Source organism: Ptychodera flava, chromosome 17 (genome assembly GCF_041260155.1).
Source record: "Ptychodera flava strain L36383 chromosome 17, AS_Pfla_20210202, whole genome shotgun sequence".
Lineage (NCBI taxonomy): Eukaryota > Metazoa > Hemichordata > Enteropneusta > Ptychoderidae > Ptychodera > Ptychodera flava.
The window spans coordinates 37,662,176-37,685,616 of NC_091944.1; the positions used below are offsets into that span (position 1 = coordinate 37,662,176).

At 34.4% G+C, this 23,441-nt stretch overlaps 1 protein-coding gene across 1 annotated transcript in view; it reads left to right on the forward strand.

Moving 5' to 3' along the window:
- The first annotated feature begins 3,622 nt into the window (after positions 1-3,622).
- Positions 3,623-23,441, forward strand: part of LOC139116254 (centrosomal protein of 164 kDa-like) — a 50,740-nt gene continuing 30,921 nt past the window's right edge. The window contains exons 1-16 of the mRNA XM_070678842.1: positions 3,623-3,761; positions 4,628-4,744; positions 5,508-5,619; positions 6,562-6,784; positions 8,070-8,213; positions 8,763-8,876; positions 9,599-9,670; positions 12,002-12,076; positions 13,613-13,702; positions 15,813-15,982; positions 16,741-16,968; positions 17,089-17,220; positions 19,753-19,924; positions 20,186-20,308; positions 21,711-21,830; positions 22,399-22,521. Coding sequence (XP_070534943.1) covers positions 4,678-4,744; positions 5,508-5,619; positions 6,562-6,784; positions 8,070-8,213; positions 8,763-8,876; positions 9,599-9,670; positions 12,002-12,076; positions 13,613-13,702; positions 15,813-15,982; positions 16,741-16,968; positions 17,089-17,220; positions 19,753-19,924; positions 20,186-20,308; positions 21,711-21,830; positions 22,399-22,521 — 1,965 coding nt within the window. The 5' untranslated portion in view covers positions 3,623-3,761; positions 4,628-4,677. The remainder of the gene's footprint in view (positions 3,762-4,627; positions 4,745-5,507; positions 5,620-6,561; positions 6,785-8,069; positions 8,214-8,762; positions 8,877-9,598; positions 9,671-12,001; positions 12,077-13,612; positions 13,703-15,812; positions 15,983-16,740; positions 16,969-17,088; positions 17,221-19,752; positions 19,925-20,185; positions 20,309-21,710; positions 21,831-22,398; positions 22,522-23,441) is intronic.

A 23,441-nucleotide genomic window follows, 5' to 3' on the forward strand; every position in this document is an offset into this window, starting at 1 on the left:
ATTATTTTCATGATTTTATTTTCAAATCATAGTTGGTTTCTGTCAATGTGCTAACTGAAGGACTTGGCTTGAAGTATCCTTGCTCGCTGATTTGGACCATGCCTATGTGTTTTAACGGGTTAAATAATAAACGGGTGCCACACTCATAAAATGGCACCCCATAGAAAAGTACAAAAAAGCAGTATTTCCTGTACATACATGTTGTGATCATAAAAGGAACAAGCATGATGCCATTTACTTGAATGCACAGCACACAGTGGTCAACATTTTGTTGTAGTAATCTTTATTTTCTTTGTCACATGATTAGTTTTTAAAAATGGCGGGAAATCTAAAATGATGTTAAAACATTTGAATTTACATGCCACTTTCGACACTTATGACAGTGTTATACACTTATTCAGTCTTTTGTCTTATTCAAAGAGAACTGTTAGAAAAACGGGATATTTTGAGATCAGTTTATTGCACATTTGCAGGTATTGGGGCTTTAATGTACAGAATTTTAATTGATCAATTTTTACACAAATTAGGGCAAATTTAAGGTTAAAATCTGAGATGGCCGCAAGAGAAAGGGTCTAAATATTATTGAAGTGGACTGTAACACATAGATGGAGGGTCACTGTGTTTGTTGCGCCTGAAAATAGGGTAGGTCACCAACTTTTAAAGGTTCACTATTTTACGCACGGTGTCATTTTGAAAAATACCGGCCTCTCTCTCTTTAATTTCTCGCATTTCCCTTACCCACATATGGGTGCTCTAGTTTTTGTTTTGAGATCTGCTGTTGATAAGTATATTTATTCTTCGTATATGAACAAAACTGATTGCAACTAAAGAAACAAGTATCTTTTTTGTTGTTTTATTGATCTTCATAAAGCATTTGATAAAGTTTGGAGACCAGGTTTGCTTTGGAAACTTAGGAATTATGGTATCAATGGTAATTTAATTCTTTTCTGTGATTAAGTCTATTTATGAAAATGTTAACTATTGTGTTAAAATCTAACAATAGCCTCACTGACAAGTTTGAATCTAAAGTAGGAGTTAAACAGGGGTGTAATCTGAGCCCTACGTTATTTAACATTTACATGACCTTCCAGGTACTTTTGGCTCCAGTGAGGACAGCCCCATTACATTAGATTCATTGCACATCAACTGTCTTTCATATGCTGATGATCTGCTGTTGATTTCAGAAACTCAAGTAGGTTTGCAAAGTTGTCTTGATAAATTACACTCTTATTATCTGAAGTGGAAGCTTTCTATTAGTACAAAGAAGTCAAAAGTCATGGTTTTAAACAAAAGTAATCACTTACTGAAAGTTACATTACTTACCTATAATGGACTTGCCCTTGATGTTGTGAATTGTTATCTCGGTTTTGTTATAACTCCCAATTGTAAATTTAAAGCAAATTTTCAAATCTTAAGATGAAAGCTACTCTTTTTAGTCTTCGTAAAGGTATTTCTTATAATGGGAATTTTTCTGTGAAAGTTGCTTTAGATCTTTTTGATCATTTGATTGTTCCCATTCTTACCTATGGTTGTGAAGTTTGGGGGAATGAAATTAATGATAAGAGTAATTTCTTAAATGATGATAACTTTTCTTTCTACAGATATTTACTGGGAGTTTCAAAACATGCTCCCCAGGCAGGTATTATAGGTGAACTTGGTAGATATCCTATCAAAATTGCCATAGTCAAACGCATGTTAAAATATTGGCACAAGTTAGTTTTCAGTGATGACATTCTGTTACGTTCAGCGTATCTTTCTGCAAGATATCATTCAAAGTGGTTTGAGTTCATTCAAAACATACTAGATACTTATAGCGAGGGTAATATTTGGTCAGCTGTTTGTAACATTAATGCCACTATTAAAATTGTCCAGAATAACTTACGCAAGCATTATCAAGGTTCTTGGCACAGTGATTTACACAATGATAATAAGTCTCTTGGGAAGGGAAATAATAAGCTCAGAACGTACAGAGAATTTAAAACTAAGTTTGGTTTAGAGAATTACTTACTGGATATCAAGAACTTACGCTGTAGAAAATTGGTCACAAAACTTCGTATTTCTGATCACTGTTTACAAATCGAGTTGGGCAGAAGGTCAAAACCAAGATTCCACCTGAATCCAGATTTTGTAAGTTTTGTAAGTCTTCCGTCGAGGATGAATTTCACTATTTAATGAAGTGTCAAAAATATCATAGTGATAGAGAAGTTCTCTTTTCTGCAATGAAGTTGTATTATCCTATATTTGATAGTTTAAATGAAAGAGATAAGTTTTGTACATTTTAATTTCAGATGATACGCTGTCTCTCATGAAATATATTACAAACACTATGTTTCCCCCAGCAGCTGCAGGTAAAGACATAGACAACAATGTTTTATGCAATGTTTAGTTTTGTTCTTGCTATACTGCACTTTCTGAAGTGTGTTGTTATGCAATAAAGTGATAAAGTGATAAAGTGATAAAGTAACAGGACAATGGGAAGTGAGTGGCACAAGTAATACATTGAATAGGCTGTCTGTTTTGATTTTTTTCTGATTTATTTCATTCATATATTTCTGTCTTTTTATTTCTTTATTAATTTATGAAGTCATTTTTCAGTTTCTTTCATTCGCCATTTCGCGATTTTGTCAATTATAATTAAACAAGAAGAGCACAAAACAAGACATTTAAATCAGGTCAAACTAGCAGACAAGTATAAAATAGAATACAGAAAGACAAGATCTCATAGTCAATGACTCAGAATCCTGATGGTTTTCAGGGAAACAATGCTGTACTAGGCAGTGTTTTGATAAAGTGTAGTACGTATGAAACAATTAAGTAATCAGGGGTTAAATTATGAATTCCTTTGTAAATATGGGTTAAGCTGTTGAGACAGAGTCTTAAATTGACCAGTAACCAATGAATCTGTGTATAGATCCCATGGGCACTGAGTCGAGAAAAAAGTCTTGTTGTAGGCATAGAGATCAGTAAGGCTCCAAACATTTGGGCAGCAATTAATATATGGTGAAATAAAGAATAGTTAACATGAGTAGAGTGGAAGGAATTTTTGATACATTGTAAAATAAACAATTTAGAATTAATTTTATTTTGAAAAAGGAAATATACTGAGTGAATGGGTGACCATGCATATATTCGACCATGGTTTTAGACACGAAACATGAAAGCATCGCAAAAATGAATTAATGGTCATGACCATTAATTCATTTTTGCCATGGTTTCATTTAATTTGTCTAAAACCGGGGTCCAATATATGCATGTAGTCACCCATTCATTCAGTATATTTCAACATGTCAAACAATATAAGTAGTATCTTGCATCAAACAAAATTCATGAAAAATGGCCGACTTTGTCCTTTTAATTATGAATGATGTCAAAGGTAAATCTGAGGAAATTGTAGATGCATTATCCATTTCCTGAGCAAGTTTCATGCTATATACCTAGTATGGTGTACCATTGAGATAGAGAGAAGACGAGACAGTCTCAAAATGATATACCAGTAAAGTAAAGAGTATCTGGACGGAACTAAGTAGTTGCCAAGGCAACAGACGCTGTGCGTCTTATCTTGTCTTCCGGATTCCTGCTGTGCAGACGAAACAACTGTACTCGCGAGATTTTGCGAGATTTCAGACGACCCGTTGATCAATGGCGGACGACAGTAAACAGTCGATGTTACATACACGGTGGTAGCTGCAAGCACTTATATCCTGAATCTGTGAGAAAACAAAGTTAAGCGGCGGCTTTTTGATTTGTATTTTTACATAACGGTAAGTTGGGCGGTAGAAGTTGGCGTTTCAAAGCATAGATTTTCAGTACAAAGTGATAGAAGTGACCCTTCTGTCGCTGCAACAGTTAAAGCATACCTGAACATGAATTTTGGTATCGTGCCAGCTAGCACAATTTTGCGCGGAATATTGTCCCTTCACCGATCGCAAAGTAATCTCGATCTGTTTGTTGAGTGGCTAAATACGGATTTAAACGAAACAGGGAACTCTGACCACCTTTCTCATCGCCCATTATTCCCCTATGTCTGTGTTTAACAGCGAAGGTTTTTGTATTTTTACGTCTTCAAAACATAGGACATAGACTTGTTCGAACGCATACTTGAGACAATATAATAGCCTATAGTACTACTCGTATCCAACTGGCACTGTTTTTGGCTTCCTTTCATGATAGTGTAATTCTTTCGGCCCTTTCACTTTGCTATGACATATTGCATAGTTTTCTATTTTAATGTTGCATTTCGACCTCGCGTACAGCAACATTGTACATTCGACGTTTGCTCCATTCATAAACAACAGTATGTACGTACATAGCATGTATCTGATCACAAAATTGATTTTAAATATTACGTGCATCATTGTAAGCGTTGGCATGTCATTTTTAAAGTATGGAGATGTCCGTCATATACCTTTTCTTTTCCTATTTCTTTTCTTGATTTTTGGGCAAGCGATTTCTCTGTTACTTTCATAGTTTATTACTGTGTCAATACAGAGTTACTCATTCTCATTATGGAGATAGAATAAATCGTCAGGGAGGTAGAAGGGAGTGACTGTATCCATAAGATCGACCTTAGTATCTTTTAGTGCAGTGTATTTAGATATATTATGAAACTCTGTATTTTTCAATATAGGTGTGGATCTTTTTCATGTTGGCTTTGTACACACATAAAAGTCTGCCAAGATGATGATGGGAGATCAGCTGATCCTCGAAGAGGATTATGATGAACATTATCAACCCACTGAGGAAGGTTTGTGCAAACACCATACAATATAAAACATATTCTCCAACTGTTTCCAACAAGGAATTATACAGAATGTTGTGAAAGTGGTTATCGTACAGCTTTGAATTGTTTAGGTACAAGCATTTGGCAAACAATTCAATAATGTTTAGTAAATTTTACCACCCTCTCGTAATGCAACTTTCTGAAATCATAGTAAGTTTTGTTGTCCAACACATCTTACTGCATGACATAGACTGTATTCATCATACGTTGCAAAGTGATATGTGTAAAGCAGGTTTGGTGTACTGATTACTCTTTATACATCAACAAGTATTGCAGGAAAATTAATCATTTCCAAAACGGTACTACCCAACACTTTATGCCCAGTAGATATTGACATGGTCAGTACAAATCAGCAGTACAACATAAAACCTTGTAGATGTTGATACCAGTACAGTAACTGAGGGAGATCTTGATTGATCACAATATTTTTTTCTGAAAAATCATATAAAAATATATATACAATTTGTTCAACTGTTGAATTATTGCATGTCAAATACTTTTCAAACACTTTAGTAAATTATTACAATGTATGGGTACCGGGTTTACAGTACAAATAAGTTAAAACAGTGTCTGCTTTTCAACATGACTACTTTATGCTATCATGAAAAAACTGCAATACATGTACATGTACCCAATGTGTAGATTGGCAATATTTAGCGGGTAGATTATGTGCCCATAACGGATTGACATTTGTTAGTGGCGATGATACTATCTTTCTCTTCAACAGAAATACGAGAGTATGCACAGGTGATAGGTATAGAAGTTGATCGAGAACCACACCTGATGTGGATAGCCCGTGAAGGTATAAATGCTCCTTTGCCACAAGATTGGAAACCATGGTTAGTACCAGAAGTTATAATTTCCTAAACCATTGCTAACAATTTTTAATTGAAATGCACATAAACACTTGCCTTAAAAATTATTTAAATTATTTTCCCTATTGGGACCATGGATTATTTAAACATACACATGGCAAACATAATACCTGCAGTATTTCATTTGCCCTCAAAGCTCCTCCCTCCTCCTAAACTAAAATTGGAAAATGCAACATTCCCCCCACAAAACAATTATTTTAATTTTGGACAACAAACATTTCATAACAAATCAATTTTGATTGAGTAGTGTGTTTATAAACAGTTTCCATGGCCTACATGTAGTTTGACCACATGATAATTGGATTAGATTTGAACCCTCTCCCTTTAAACACAGTGAGTTTTGTTTGTCATGCCCTTTACTAATAATCATCAGTGGACTGTAAGGAGATTCCCTATAGCTCTGATTCTCTAACAAACTTTGCACAGTGTCGTTGACAATATTTAGCCCTCTGCATACAAGGTAGGTAATCTCAAGTGTTTCTTATATGTGAAGTAGCCCAGGGATATAGAAAATAGCCGGCAACCGGCAAAAACAACCGGCTGTTTGTGAAAATTTAGTTTCAGTAAAAATTCATGACACTTTGCACAAACTTTGTGCACTCACACACCACTTGTAACTGCCTATGCTTTCATTTTTGCCATGTGTAACCAAAATTTTCTACATCCCTGTAGCTGTCATTTGTCAAGTGTATATCATTGGATGAAAATTCTGAATTGTAATCGACAAACTTAGTTTGAAAGCTTATTTAGGATTGATTGACTTGTCAGTAAAGCTGATGTAAACCATCCACAATTGATCAAAATGTACAAGGTTTAAACTGCTAACAATAAACAGCTGTGCCATTCTCTCCGTCAACAACTTAAAGAGTGTGTACTTAAATAGTAAATAACAATTTCTTCTTTCAGTCAAGATCAAAGTGGATCGGGTGACATATACTACTTTAATTTTGCCTCTGGAGAGAGTATGTGGGACCATCCTTGTGATGAATACTACAGAAATATGGTGACAGAAGAAAGAAAGAAACCAATACCAAGCAAACAGATGCCACAGAAAAAAGATAAGAAGAAAAAAGATAAAAAGGAGAAGGATTTCAAGAAGTTTGGTAAAGAATTTGATAAGAAGCCACAAGTAAGTATTAAGGGCTCTAAGTTTTGGGCAGTACAGTTTTCATAAAAATGGATGTTCTCTATAGTTTTCATCATTGAATTCTAAGTGACTTTTTTATGACACAATTGTAGTGTTGTAGTTTTTGTAGAGGGTGGTAAGCAGACAGCAGGTAAATGTTCCCCCATGGCATATCAACTGCAATCAGATTAGAGGAAAGCATCAATGTTGCTTTGCTTCACAAATCATTTACCAATGTTCCCCAACCTTAGATGAAGCACTAGTTTGTTTGTGAAAAAGAATAGGACAAGTTTGAAACTGAATTGCTGAATTAAAAAATACAAAATTTAATTAAAGCAAATTTATTGATGTTTGTATGATGAAAGTAGTACCATGCAACATTGGATTTTAAGCAAGTATATTTTGTATCAATATTCTGATTTGAATAATATTTCAGATGTTATTTGACATCTCATTTCAGAAAGCGTGTGGGAAATTTAAAATGTGCCACTTTTTATGATTCCTGAATTGTTGAGCATTTTCATCCTAAAGCAATAAGTAACATTTGCTTTTGATAAAACACAAACAATTTCTTTAAAAATCAGTTAAAGCAGTAAAGTCTCTAATATGAAATCGATTTTGTAAGTCTGCTTCATAGATAACAAATCTCTTTGTATCTAGGAAGACTGGTATTATAATTAAACATGCCATACTGTAGTCACTTCTGAGTGAGAAGATATAATTTGTTGTGAAATACAGTTGAACAAGGAATAAATTGAAAACAGTGATTGATATTGATATTAAAAAATCTACATCAAGTCAATAGTGGACATCTATGCAAGATATGCACTGATAGAACAATTCCATTCATTTCATTGTTGCCTACATTACAAAGTTACACTGATAGAACAATTCCATTCATTTCATTGTTGCCTACATTACAAAGTTACAAATAATGGACATGCACTGATAGAACAATTCCATTCATTTCATTGTTGCCTACATTACAAAGTTACACTGATAGAACAATTCCATTCATTTCATTGTTGCCTACATTACAAAGTTACAAATAATGGACATGCACTGATAGAACAATTCCATTCATTTCATTGTTGCCTACATTACAAAGTTACAAATAATGGACATGCACTGATAGAACAATTCCATTCATTTCATTGTTGCCTACATTACAAAGTTACAAATAGTGGACAGAGTGCATTGCTGTTGAAAAAGCAATTTTTAACCAAAAAATGGTACAAACACTTAACTCTCAGGCAATTTATCTGATATTTTTATATTAATTTTGCAGGGTAGTTTAGGCCCACTGAAAGGTGAAGTTGGTGGTAGCTTTGGTGGTATGCCTGGTACCATGGGTAGCACAACTGGTGCTCCAAATAGACTTATGAGATCTGATCCTTTAGCTACAACAGCTGGACTGACATCAACATTTGGAGTAAGTCCTAAAGGAAATCTATCATAGATAACAGTAAAGCGAGCTATTCTCAATTCAATGGTATTTAATTCTTGGTTTCTTGGTTTGCAGCTTTGCAATGAATTAGTATGTATGAACTGAAAGTACCAGTAAGTGTCAGATTGGTGTGATCAAAAACCAGTGAACAAAGTCATTGGAAGATAGAGCATGTCAATTAAACAAAACTAAAATATGAAGTCACAGTTAAATTAGAAATTATATATAACAATATAGATAAAAATACACTGTCTTCAATGTAATGATCAACCCATGTGATTTGGTAACTTTTCAAAGTTGAATTATCAGCAATATCTAGTAAACAGTTGTAAAATGACATAATGCTATTAAAGAGAAAGAAACTTTTGTATATCATTTGTTTAGAAAACAGAGAAAATAACACTTGTAAAAACCAAATTCACCACTGTTGGTAAGATGACTGGTGCTGTTGCTCAGCAGTAGGTGCTTTAAAACTTGTCATCTGTTTAGGAAACAAGATTTGAAATAACTCACTGATTTGTCATGTATTTTCAGAGCAAAGTTGGATCCACATCGAAATCTGGTGGTTTTGAATTGACAGGGACTGGCAGGAGTTTTCTGAAAGGATCCAGAGGAGAACATATTCAAATGTTGGACATGGATGATGAGGTAGATTTCCTGATAAAATGTGTAGCAATTGGAGTTTGCTGCTTGCAACAAAGTTCACACAATTTTTTTATCTTTTATTAGCTCACATTTGGTTATACCAATGTGAGATTATCATATAAGCTGAAGTCAGTGACGTACAGGACAGCAGTGTCACCTGACTTAACATGCTGTCACATGACTTGTAAAACGCTATCAATACCTAGTGAATTGAGTACGACGAACAGCATGTCATTAAATGTCCGAAAACTGAGGTCGTCCGAAAACTGTCACACTTAGTGTACTTATTTATAGTTCAACATACTTTAAGAAGAAGACCAAGAAAATGTATTGTTTAGTACATCAAACATTAAAGAAAGTTGTCATAGATTACAGGTATTGTCCATATGAGGGATGCCTTAAAATTTACCATTTTCATTTTTGATAGTTTTTGGTACATTTTATTCAACAAATGGCTTTGAAATGTGATGAATAACTTTCAAAATCCTTGAGTCAGGTTTTTACAAACTATAATGAAAATGTAAATTTAGGACCAATTTCCTCATTTTCTGTAAGAAGTTTCTAAAAATGCTCTTCAAATTGCTTTCAAATATGGCTTAGGATAAAAGGTAACTAGAGATTATCCTATGCAATCAAATAGTGATGAAATTTCTTGGCCAATTTTGAAACATAAAACATTTCTATTCACAATAATAACTACTTTTGATTAATTATTTTTACTTCAGGAAACAGAGAGTCCTAGACTTGATCTGAAACTTGATATGGATTTGAATGACGTAGGACAGCTTGGGTATGAGGTAAGTCTGTCTTTCCTTTGGACTATTAATGCAATGGCAACTATAATGTCAAATACCATCGCCATCTTCCAGAATATTTTGCAGTATACTTGATGCTTGAATTGATAAATGCCAGTATGTGACTGTTTTCTTGTTTATCATCTGCTATAACAATATAACACTACCTATGCGTGTAAGGGGATTTATCAAATCATAGAATGTCAGGTTTACAAGCTGTGATGCTAGCACTTGCTATGCACAGCATTGTTGTGTAACTAAAGGTGATCTCATTTGACACCACTGCAAAGAGAACAAATCAGGGAGACATACCTGTACTGAACCAATAAAGAGATCTCATACCCACTTCTCTGTTTGTTACTTTTAATGCAGTACTTGGATTCACATTTGTGTTTTGCTGAAGTGTACCTGGTGTGCTCTCTCTGCTGTACTATGTAGTGTACATTTATTATAACCAAATGTTGGGAGCAAATTTTCATTTCCTGACTTCTAAGCTCCTACTCAACAGTAACTACATATACTAGTATGGTATCACTTTCCTAAATATCTACTATCAGTGTGTCCCCTCAGTCTAATTCTGATATATCTGTTTATAAAAACATCATCTCCTTTGTGTTCATGAAAACTGCATCTTAGTAGGTGTCTGGTTTAGTAAAGAAATTGCCAATTAAAAATATCAACATCAGGGTCAGAATACGGACTGGTAGTTTATTCCAATACAGAATACACTGATGGGTATGTTTCAATCAATATTGAAATGGTATCTCAAAAGAAATGATTATACAATAAATCTGAATTTGTGATATTTCTAACATTTTTTTGCCTGCTATTCCAGGGAGAGTCTCAGGTATTCCCATAATTATTACCTTTTCTTTTACTGTATATTCCAAGAGACATTCCATGGCTTAGACTCATTACACACACATTCATTCAGGTGCATGCTTATAAATACATATGGGCAAAAGGCCAAAATGTCTATTTGATATTCATGCAATATTTGTTGCCTGCTGTTTGTTTGTTTGTTCATACATATCTGTATTGCATGCATTCCTCTGTAGCATTTCATGGTAGCTGTTAGTGTAGACATACGTATACATGTATGGTTATTTGTACTAGAACATTTGTAGTTACTGTATTGGTATTTCAATTGCTTTTTAACCTGAAGACTTCCTAAGTGCTTGCTTTCCTGTCAGAGATTGTACTGATGTACTCTGAAATTATATGAGAAAAACAAACCCCTTAAAGCCTGGTGAGGACTTAAGCCAAAATCTAGCAACATATTTATATAACGATTGCAATTTCAAAGGAAAACAAAAGACAGAAACACCTCACAATCTTCTTAACACCATACTTAATCCTGATCCCGGTCCTTTTCGTGCCGGGGTTTATTAAAGCAACATACAAAATTTCAAAACTTTATGTGATAGTTAAAAGCTTGTACATAGGTTTACCAAAGAGTGAGCTAATTCATAAGTTGTCATCTACAATGTGTAATTTTAAGAAATATTTCTGTCACTTTGTGTGGTAAACCTCAACCTAGGTGATACATAGGGTGTTTGGTATTTAGGGGCCCAAGCCGACCGGCTGGGACCCTATTGTTATTGCTCGAGTTCTACTGTTTTCCTCTTCCTCTTTTTCTTCTTCTGCCGTTTCTTTGCTCACCTAGATCTCTAAAACGGCTGAACGAACACTTCTCAAACTTGCAGGGCTTATAGGTGTCAATGAGTACTCGTGCACCTGACCCTTGAAATTTTATTTGGTCACGTGACCTGGCAGCCATATTGGATTTTCCAAAAACCTTAAAATGGCTTCTCTTCAATTCTTTGTAAACGGGTCCCTAGTCATTATAAGTAACAATTGGTTTGGGCCAAACCATGGTGTTGAAAAGGTTAAATAATAATTCAGGCATCACCTGACAAAACCGTTGGATATGAAATAAAAGGGTTTGATGAGGGAGCATCCAGCTAATTGACTGTAACAACTCCTTAGGTTACCAGTGATGAATGATAAATACTGTCTGTGTCTTCCACTGTAATAATCATTCTTGCCTTATTTCACTCTATGATTTTGTGGTCAGAGTTATGTTTGTTCAAGATGCAACAATTGTAACCTTGTATGTGACTAAATAAGTATCTCCACTTTGATAAGCTTGTTAATAAATAGCAGTGGTACTGGAAGTGCATCTGTAAGCTGATTGTAATGTAAACATTGTCCTTTACACTACAATCTAAAGTGTAGTTGACATATTACAAGTTACATGAAACCAAGGTCTGACAGGTGATGGAGAGGTGATGGAAGAACCTTGATTAAACCCCTTGTGTTGTTTTCTTGCAGACATCTGAACCTGAAGAAGAATTAATGAAATTGAAATCGGATACTTCAGGAGATACCGATGATAATGGATCAGTGGTAAGAAACTGAAATCACAAATGCTTGTCTTGTATGGCCATGCATACTTCTAGTTACTTTCTGATCTCAATCAGAAGGAAGATAGTTTGTGAATCATTGTGTATGTGTCATTTGTAAATTCAGGATAATTAGGCATATTTAATCTTTACAGGGTTACTTGGAAATAATTCTATAAAAATCAAATATCACAATACATGAGCATTAGTAACAAATTGTATCATGTCATCATAACTGAGCGGCTGTGAAGCTGCTGCTATCAAACTCTAATAGGATTCAGTTTTAGTTTTGTCCTTCATGAACCTTCCTTTCAGTATAATGGTTAAATGTTTTCCATTTGCACAAGCTTGTCAGTATAAATCAAAGAGAACTTTCCAGCTTTCATTATCCAAATAAGGCTATGTCTGCAGAAAACCTTGCATCATTGACTGAGATTTGTTGAGGTGGTCATGCAGCTACCAAGAATTTGAGAAACTTAATTAGACATCACTTTCTCAGAGCTATAGCTTCACGGGACAACATTCAAAATGGGCCAAACAAGATAGATGGGATAGCTATATCATTGATTATCAGTCATATAGCTGAGATACAGCAAACAAGATCATAACATGTTCATCGACCATGTGGGAGGGGGCTGGCTGTTTGTGTATACCACCTTCTCATATTACATATATGTATTCTACATTGGACAACATTGACAATGCTGTTGATAGCTGTGTCCATTCTGTCGGTGACTATCTGTTCACTGATTGTGTGATAAAATCAAAGAGAAAAAGAATCTAAACCCTGATGATAAATAGATGTATAATTAATTTTCTAAGTAACTTTCACAAGACAAAATATGCCCAATGAGACTATGATGTAAGTTGTTCATTGTATAATTGGAGGTTCTTTGAATGAATGGGTCACTGTCTGCCAGAAAGCCATCTTCACATACCTTGATAAGGATTATATTCATTCTAATTGTTGTGGCCTGAATATAATGATTGTGTACTGAGGTCTTAAAACAAAAGGGAGTACCTTGGCAGGGCTGGTGCTCCTTGAAGTGTATTTTTTAGGTCAACAAACAATATCTGGTTCATTTATGTTTTATAGTGTACCTTATAAATACTGCAATATTTCACAAAATGATATCAGATGCGAAATAGAAATTGTATTGTAGCCTCTTAGTTCAAGATAGGTAAAGTCTGCATTATCTATCAGAGTTACAACAAATAGAATGTGTAGAATTTCTTAGTAAAAATTGAACATGTACAAAAAACAACTCATATAACAATACATTGGAAGTTTATTTTTTCATATTCTCACTTTTATTTGAACCATAGTAACTGCCAGACAATGTGATACAGGAATCAAATGGTAGGGCTACATTTCCATAGTATTATGCATGGCAATGAAGTCATGTGATAAAGGATGTTGGTAAATATTCTTAGACCAAGTGTGTTTAGAATCTGCAATACATTGTGTGATTGAAGATAGTAAATGGTTATGTATTTTTTCTCATCAGTAAATGGTTATGTATTTTTTCTCATCATTTAGGACTTTGGTATCAGTCCTATTTTGTCAGACAGACTACATTTAATGGAGGCAGAAAATCTTACACCTGTACCAGAAGCTGTAACTCCAAAGGTCAGTTGATTAGTCCAAAGCTTTTGAATGTAAAGCTCAATAGCTCTGTCTTTATCTCTTCCAGGTTGGTTGGTGCAAAAATAAAATTTGACAAACTTCAAATTGCTTTAGTCTAGTTATTTATTTATCATTTAATACCGAGTCATGTAACTTTACCACAATAATTACCGTGACAAATTCATTTGTGATGAACAAATTAATTTTGAACTCACTTATATGGACTTATAGACAGATAGTATTATTCATGTCAATGTTTCAAAAATATATCAAGAAAAATATGTGAAGTTTAGTCAAAGACTAAGAATATGTATTTGTTGTGTGCAAATTAAACTGATAAGTAAGTGTTTATTAGCTACTATAGACATAGTCACTGTCTATAGAAGCTATTGGGATGGGTATCCGTCCGGCATCCGACATCAGTCTGTATGTATGTATGTCGGTTTGTGAGGCGTCCATCCACTCAAATATCTTGCGAACTGCAGTACTTACTGATTTGATATTTGTTGTGTAGATGAAAAACATGATTATGAGAAACCACTTTTTTTAGTTTTTTGATATTGTTGAAAATATGCAAATTAGCACCAAAAAAGGCGTTTTTGGTAAATAATTTTCTTTTTCATAACCGCTGGTCAGACAGCTTTGTTATTTGGTATACAGGTCCCTAGGGATAACCTAACTTAGATTTGTTCAAATTGTGATGAAATATGCAAATCTGTATTTTTAAGGAATTTTTTGTCAGTTTTGGTCAAAACTTTATTCATCAAAATCGCTCGTCTGACAGCTTTGATATTTGGTATACAGGTTCTTACAGATGAACTAAATATGATATATTGACTATATGATGAAATCTGTAATTTTTGCCATTTTTGGTCAAAAATGTGTTTCTCAAAAACTACTTGTCTGATGCCTTTGATATTTGGTATACAGGTTCCTGGGGGTTGTCTAAGTGTGATATTGAAATTTGATGAAATCTTCGATTTTTGTATTTTTGGGTCAATTTTTTGCCATTTTTGGTCAAAAGTGTGTTTCTCAAAAACTACTTGTCTGATACCTTTGATATTTGGTATACAGGCTCCTAGGGGTTGTCTTAGTGTGATGTATTGAAATTTGATGAAATCTTTGATTTTTTGCATTTTGGGTCTATTTTTTGCCATTTTTGGTCAAAAATGTGTTTCTCAAAAACTACTTGTCTGATGCCTTTGATATTTGGTATACAGGTTCCTGGGGGTTGTCTAAGTGTGATATTGAAATTTGATGAAATCTTCGATTTTTGTATTTTTGGGTCAATTTTTTGCCATTTTTGGTCCTAGGCTTTATCTTAATGTAATTTTTTTTGAAATTATGATAAAATCTTCAATTTTGTATTTTTGCAGCTAATTTTGCCATTTTTGGTCAGGCCATCCTGAAATTAGCTATCAAAGATATCCACCTTCTTCATCAATACATGTGTCACAAAAAGTTATTCTCTACATAACACAGCAGAGCTCTGTCAACTGTTGGGTCGCTTGTTTTTTCAAAACCGCTGGTCAGACAGCTTTAATATTTGGTTTACAGGTCCCTAGGATGACCTTAGTGAGATAATTTCATACAGTCAGGAAATACTTAATTTTGTATCCATGTCTATAGTAGCTTCAGGGACTTTGGCCCTATGTTTTTATATCCGCATGATGACACCTTTTGTAAATGATACATATAGTGTGCAAATTATTTGACATAGTTGTACTTCAGTAACATCATTAACATAAATTGTGTTATAAATTGTTCAGCTTATTCCAAAAAAAACCAATTATTTAGTTTGATTTTTGAGGCACATGTAATTCAGAACTGAAATGTATGAGTACATGTAAGGTACAGTAGATACACAAAGTTAGGTTTATGTAGCATTAGTGTCAATGAAGGTATTTTTTTCTATCAGATACTTTATGAAACATGCTATTGCATACTGTATAACCTCATGTTACATTTGAACAAGTGACAGCATTATTTAATAATCCTATCCATTGTTTCCTGTCTTTTGAGATGAAATTTTCTGAAAGGACAGCAATAAGAGTAACATGTAAATTCTAATTACTTTGTGTATATTGAATGGACTGCAAACTTTGTTCTGTAGATGTCCAGCACATTACCATCGAGGAATCTGGGAGATGTGAAGGGATTGACCAAACTTAATGCAACAACTGGAAGTTTAAAGAAGAAAATCTTACTACCAGAAGATAAGAAGAGTAGAGAAGAAGAGGAAAGACGGAAAAGAGCTGAGATTCAAGCCAATGCCGCCCAAAAGTAGGTTATCTTTATTGTCCATAGACTATGTGACTGTCTGCTCATCTCTATGATCAGCAGTTCTTTGCTTTTAAATCAAGGGCACTCTGTCACTCTGATCCACAATCGAGAATAACAGAATTTGTGTGTGCTAAAAAAGCTGAACAGAATGCTTGTACTGTAAAATCAACTGTATTAAATAAGAAGAAAGTTGATGGAAATAAAATTCTGTAACAGTCAATGAGAAAACATAATTTTACATTGGCTGCCCTGTATTTCTGATGATAAATTCTAGCCTGTCAGCCAATCAAAACAAGGCAGCAATACATTGAGCTACAGGTGAAACAATAAGTCAACAACAGTATGTGTCATCTCTGTCTTGTCATCAAATATCACAGACTATGTTTTGTGTTCTTTGTATCCCTTATACCGCAACTTAGAGAATTAAATTAAATAAGTTGTACACTGTCATTCAAAAAGGTTATACTGTGAGATAAATCAAGTTATGTCATCATCAGTGCCTCTCATGTCTAGCATTCTCACATTTATAAAAGTTACAAGCCGTTCAGAAGGCCACACTCTGTGGAACACCTTGTATTATCAGAACCTCAAGAGGAATGAGATCGAAATAACTGTTGATGATGTCTGAATAATTTTTGTATTGATATTAAACATCAGATTTTAAACTTGTGAAAACAACTTCCAAAGTGCAAATATATTGTATTATGGTGTGATCATAGTGGCCATGTTAACTCTCCAGGCACATTATTGTATTTCAGGAGGTTTAATCAAAATAAGACTTTCAAAGATGACGAAGAGAAAATGAGGAAAGAACATGAAAAAATACTGTCAGATTTAAAGGAAAGGTTAAACAAAGAACTGGAAAATGCAAAGCTAGATCTTATGAATGACAAAGAAGATGCTTTGAAGTCATTCAAAAAGAAAATGAAAGAAGAACAAGAAAAGGCAGAAGCTGAACTTGAACAGGAGAAAGAAGCCTATCTCAGGTAAAATGTCACAGTTTACTAAGACTGTCTTTGTCTGAGACATTATTCATGCTAGTTATCTTCTAAGGTATGTCCTTGCATGGATGACATGGATAAGAATATAATTTACTCTATGTTCAGATCAATAAGGAAGGAAGTACGTGATTCGCATGATGATGAAGAAGCTAGATTACAAGAAGGTAAATCAGATGCTCTCAGGAAAATGCGTGAAAGTGTCAGAAGAGAACAACAAGATGAAGAAAAGAAACTAAGGTACTGACATTGTTTTATTCTCAGCATTTTTTGCTCTCATTTGCTTCATACTGTTTACACCATGGTAGCTATTGGATCAGTAGATGTCCATCATCTGTATGTATCTTCATCCACTGCAAACACTTGAGTACCACTGCTTGTATCACCTCAGTGTTTGGTGTCAAGATGCATCGTAGGTTGCTAATTTGAAATTTTGTGCAAAAGAATATGAGAATCTTGTAAGTTATGAAATAAGCTTTTAAATTTGATGGCAGTCAAAAATGAGAAACTCAGGAACTACGTACTGGCTATTGATTTTTTGTATTTGTATACCCAGAGGTGATCTAATTTAGATTTTTGCATATTAGCATACATTTTGCAAAGATAAAAATGTTATGAATTTTTTCCTCCAAATTTTTCCGAAAATCTGCTTTCAAACAAGTAATCCGATAACAGTGAAACTTGTTTCTTTGGTTTCCAGTGATTACGTCATTTTGATAATGATGAAATTTGCATGTGTATGTGTACATTTTCGGATAACAGTGAAACTTGTTTCTTTGGTTTCCAGGATTACGTCATTCTGATAATGATGACATTTGCATGTGTATGTGTACATTTTCGGGTATAGTAAATACTTTAACTTTTGGTATATACTTGTGGTCAAAACATCTGCATCTTTAGAATCACTTGTCTAATAGCTTTCAAATTTGGTCTTAATTTCCTGAGGAAGAACACGTTCAGATCATTTTACATGAGAGTGAATTTCGTATGAAATGTTTAGGCCTCAGCTAATTAGTCACATGTGTGTGAAACTGAAGATCAATACTTTTGGACATTCAAGCCCCAGGAGCGAAGTAGAAGAACCCTTATCGCTAGTCAAATTAGGGTATCCTCAAGTGGCAAAAGTCTAAAAATCTATTGTTTGCGTGTTAACTTGAAAATGGCATATCTCTGATCTAATTGGAATACAATTTTGTTGTTTGACAAGCTGCTGATTGAACTTTTCAGTGAATTTGCCAATGTAGATAAGTTTCCTTGAAACATTTTAAAAAGGAATTGTTAGAAAATTTTATGAATACTGATGGTTGTCCTTGGTACACCATGAACAATGCTGTGCAGAGTCACACACTGTACTTTTATCCAGACTACAAAATGACAATTGTCTGCAGCACTTTAAAAATATTAGTCTCTCAAAACAAAACATTAGCGGGATCATCAGTTTCAGTTTCTCACTTGCACATTTAAATTTGCAGTTATAATGGAGACACAGGAATATTTGTGTGAACCCACAGTGAAGAATCAGAGCTGTTGTTGACTGTCCAGTGTTCTGATCAGAGCAGGATACTGCGTGATGACTTCAGTTATGGAGGCACCACCTCTGAATGACATGCATATTTTCAAGTTTCACAGAGCTTTCATAATATGGAGTGTGAAAAAACAGAAGACAGATTTCTAGCATCTAAAACTAGTGCAAGCAATGATAATGTTACTTGCCCCCTGATATACAGTAAAACCTGTCTAAGCCGTACCCTACAGGGACTGAGAAAATTGTTCGGTTTGGAGAGGTGTTCGGTTTATAAAGTTCTATAGGAATGGGACTTGGAAAAGGGTCCAGTTTAGACAGGTTTCCAGTTTAGACAGGTTTCACTGCACAAACTAACCAATCATTGATTTCACAGAGAGTTATGATTTGTGTTACAATATACTTTAAGTTTTATGTTATGTAATAAACATTGATTACTTGACTAATACTCAAGTGATGGTTGACCAAATGGCACACTTCATAGGGTTGAGGATGTCAGTAAGAAATGAAAAGGTTGCAAGCATCCATGACCCATCATTGAGTACCAGAAGTGGTTGTTGAAAATTGGGTGATGAGGGATGGGGGTTCAGCGTTAAATAATTTGTACCAACTATCCCAGTTCATAAATGTACAAACAGTTAGGAAAGGCCAGAGAGAGCACAGAGCTCTATATCATTGTTGACTACAGCAATATTGTAAGCTTTCTTTTGGTGGAGACTGAAGGCAAATTATTACTAGCTCAATAGCAAAGTTGATTATAGCAAGTATTATATCTGTGAAAAATTGTCTTCAGGTAGACTGTGCCCCGGGGACAGATATTCTGACTATCAAATTTTTACAATTCTTTTCTGATCTTCCACTTGTTGAGGCTCGTTTTAAAGCCCTTGAAGTATGAAAAATTGTCTCCGGAAATATAAAATTTTATTTAACACAGCAATGGCGGCCATTTTGATTTTCAATGATCAGTTAATGTTAAGTAATTTGTTTATGTAGTACCAAGTTTAGTGACGGTGACCCCTGATTTTTATTCTCAATTTGGTAAGAGAATGGTTGAAAGTTTCATGCAGGAAAGTTTCAGCAAAAGATTAAGTCTTTCACTTTCAAAGCACGCGCTACTGTAACATTGCTACGTTTGCGGTCACAGCTGAATAAGAGTTTACCATAAAACTCTGTGTTTCAAGTGAAGCTTTTTGTATTCATTTTGAAATTGTAGAGAACACTAAGTAATATCCAATTTCCTTTTTAAACAGAGATGAACTTGCACAGTCTATGACCAAACTTAAAGAGGAATTGCAAGATTTACAGAAAAATGAAAGAGAGAAATTGGAAGAAGAAAAGAAAAAAGCAATGGATAAAATAGAAAAAGAAGTGAGTGAGTCTGTCGACAAAGAAAAGAAGAAACTTGAAGAAAAGAAAAATAAAGTAAGCCTCATAATTTCATTTATTATAAATTTTTTACAACAACAATTATGTGAAATATCCACTGTGGTTATTGATAAGTTTACAAGTCTCTGACAAGTAGTTGTTGTTACTAGTCACATATACAGTCACTATTAACACTGTCCCATGCTTTCTTACATGCATGTACCACCCAGACTGAATTGATTAATACTCACTAAGTAAATTCTCTGAAAGTAATGTAAGTCCCCGTATGCTTATGCCTATGTCATATGAATTTTACAGGTTATTGAAGAATGCAAACAGAAACTGGACAAAGAAGAACAAGAGGCCCTAGAAGAGATAGGAAAATTACATTCACAGAAAATAGACCAAAAGAAATCTGACCTTGTTGAAAAGCATCAAAGAGTAAGTCAATTCATAGAGATTACACATTGTCACAAAGTTCTTATCTTTTTAGTCCCCACGGACACCGTCCGGGGGGACTTATAGGTTTGGTCATGTCCGTGCGTGCGTGCGTGCGTGCGTGCGTGCGTGCGTGCGTGCGTGCGTCCGTCCGTCCGTTCACGCAGATATCTCTGAGATGCCTGGAGCGATTTCATTCAAACTTGGTACAAGGATTACTTCATATGTCATACAGATGCACGTCAATTTGTTTTGTGATACGATCCAATATGGCCATTAGGCAGCCATTTTATTATGATTTTTTTCATGTACACAGATAACGCAGGCATGTTCCAACCGATTTTATTCAAAGTGGTGCAAGGACATTGACCAATGTCATAGATATGCACGTCAATTTGTTTTGTGATATGATCCAATATGGCCGCCAGGCGGCCATTTTATTACGATTTTTTCATGTACAGAGCCATTACTCAGGCATGTTTCGATCGATTTTATTCAGAGTTGGTACAAGGACATTGACCAATGTCATAGATATGCACGTCAATTTGTTTTGTGATACGATCCAATATGGCCGCCAGGCGGCCATTTTATTACGATTTTTTCATGTACAGAGCCATTACTCAGGCACGTTTCAACCGATTTTATTCAAAGTTGGTACAAGCTTATTGACAAATGTCATAGCTGTGCACGGCAATTTGTTTTGTGATACGATCCAAAATGGCCGCTGTGCAGCCATTTTATTACGATTTTTTCATGTACAGAGCCATAACTCAGGCATATCTCAATCGTTTTTATTCAAAGTTGGTACAAGGACATTGATCTATGTCATACATATGCACGTCAATCTGTTTTGTGATACGATCCAATATGGCCGCCAGTTTTCATGTACAGAGCCATTTCTCAGGCATATCCGCATGTTTCGACCAATTTTATTCAAAGTTGGTACAAGGACATCGACCAATGTCATAGCTATGCACATCAATTTGTTTTGTGATGCGATCCAATATGGCCACTGTGCGACCATTTTGTTACGATTTTTTCATGTCCTGAACCATAACTCAGACATGTATCAAGTGAATTCATTCAAAAGTATTTTTATCACAGACCTAATGAAGAGGACTCTATCCTCTCCGAGGACCTGTGATCAAAATACCCCTTAAAAGTGGGGACTGTGTCATCAACGATGACTTGTTCCTGGTATGGAGTTTACTAGTGCTGTATGTAAAAATGTTTTGAAGGGTCAGCAAAGCATCCATTCTTTCCAGAAATATATACAAGCAGATATCTCAAGATATCTCAAGAATTACCTCATTTGTACCAAATTGTGGCAAAAGTAACACAACTTATATTCCTGAGTAGACCCATTGCCTTGATTGCTATAATTGTCTCTTCTCAACTGTTTTAGGCTATGGATGACTTATTAGCCAAGTTACAAGAAGCTCAAGACGAAGATAGAAAGACACAAGAAGCAAAATTAAAAGCTACAAGAGAAAAACAATCTGCTGTGGAGGAATTACAAGATGGTGTAAGTATGACATAAATATGTTTAAGATACAAAAACTCCATATAATAACTCTAATGATATAAGAATGTCACAGTTATTTCATTTTTTAGCTCTCATTTTGTTGTAGGTCTATGTCAAAAGGAGCATATCCAACAGGTTGAAAATCCAGAGTGCATGTGTGTGTGTTTGTTATGTATATACATATGTATGCATGATGGATAAAAATACGTATATGAATACGTCACATGCACAGGAGTGATAGAACAAACCATCTGAATGTGCACTTTCTGTGACAGCAACAATGAAAGCATTGATTACTTCTTTCATTCTTGGTTTCCTGACACCTGCTGTTGTAAGTTCCCTGACACATTTCTCTCCTAGATTCCCTGTAACTCTTGAGTCAAATTCATTTCCAAATCATTGGTAAAGTGACTATAGAATGCATAATGTAATTCAAATGAAGTAGACTACTGGTATATTTTGGCAAATACTGTTATCTATGCTTTTAATGCAACTATCAATATCTATACTTTTCACATCAGAAATGTAAAAATGTTGTAATCATAGTTAATGCCATATTGACTTGCAGCTGGAGAATGTTTTAAAAGAAAAGAAACATGAGATGAAAGAGTCACACAAAAAAGAATTGGATAATCTAACAAAACAACATGAAAGAGATATCAAGAAAATCAAACAAGAGAATGAAGACAAGGTAACTAAGGATTTAATAGATGGTTATGTACAAGATGCAAGTGTATCAATTCTCAAACTGAGTTTTGATGAAAGGTGTTAAATCTTCTTAGTGTTACAATCCTGTCCCTTTCAAGTTGTTCAGTTCCTTTTTCAAAGCTGAAATATATACGGTAACTGTAAAGACATTTACCAATGTTTTACAACAATGGCTCACAGTTTGACATTTTGTCATTATTTTGCATATAAAAAACCCTTAAAAACTAAGTTTAGGGACAGTTTTGGTATTTTGCGCACTGACTAACAGAAATTATGGTTTTTAAAGGGCCTGTAGCTGTACCTTTTGATGACTTTTTTACACTTTCGTTTTTAATAACAACTTGAGTCTCTTATTCTATTTACAAATGCATGTTCAGATATACAATGTTGAGCTTGTAAACTTCGTACATTTATAGATTGCATTGTTGTGGTCAACACTAGAATTCAAATGTAAGCAAACAAGAGTGCATTTTAGTAATTTTTACACGTAGTCACTATGTTGACAATTTACATGTAAATATTTAGTGTTGAAACATGTTATGGGAGTAGAAGAAGAATTTGCAATCAACATACAGAACAAAAATAGTGAATTTGCAATCAACATACAGAACAAAAATAGCGAATTTGCAATGAACATACAGAACAAAAATAGCGAATTTGCAATCAACATACAGAACAAAATAGTGAATTTGCAATCAACATACAGAACAAAAATAGCGAATTTGCAATCAACATACAGAACAAAAATAGCGAATTTGCAATCAACATACAGAACAAAAATAGTGAATTTGCAATCAACATACAGAACAAAAATAGTGAATTTGCAATCAACATACAGAACAAAAATAGTGAATTTGCAATCAACATACAGAACAAAATAGTGAATTTGCAATCAACATACAG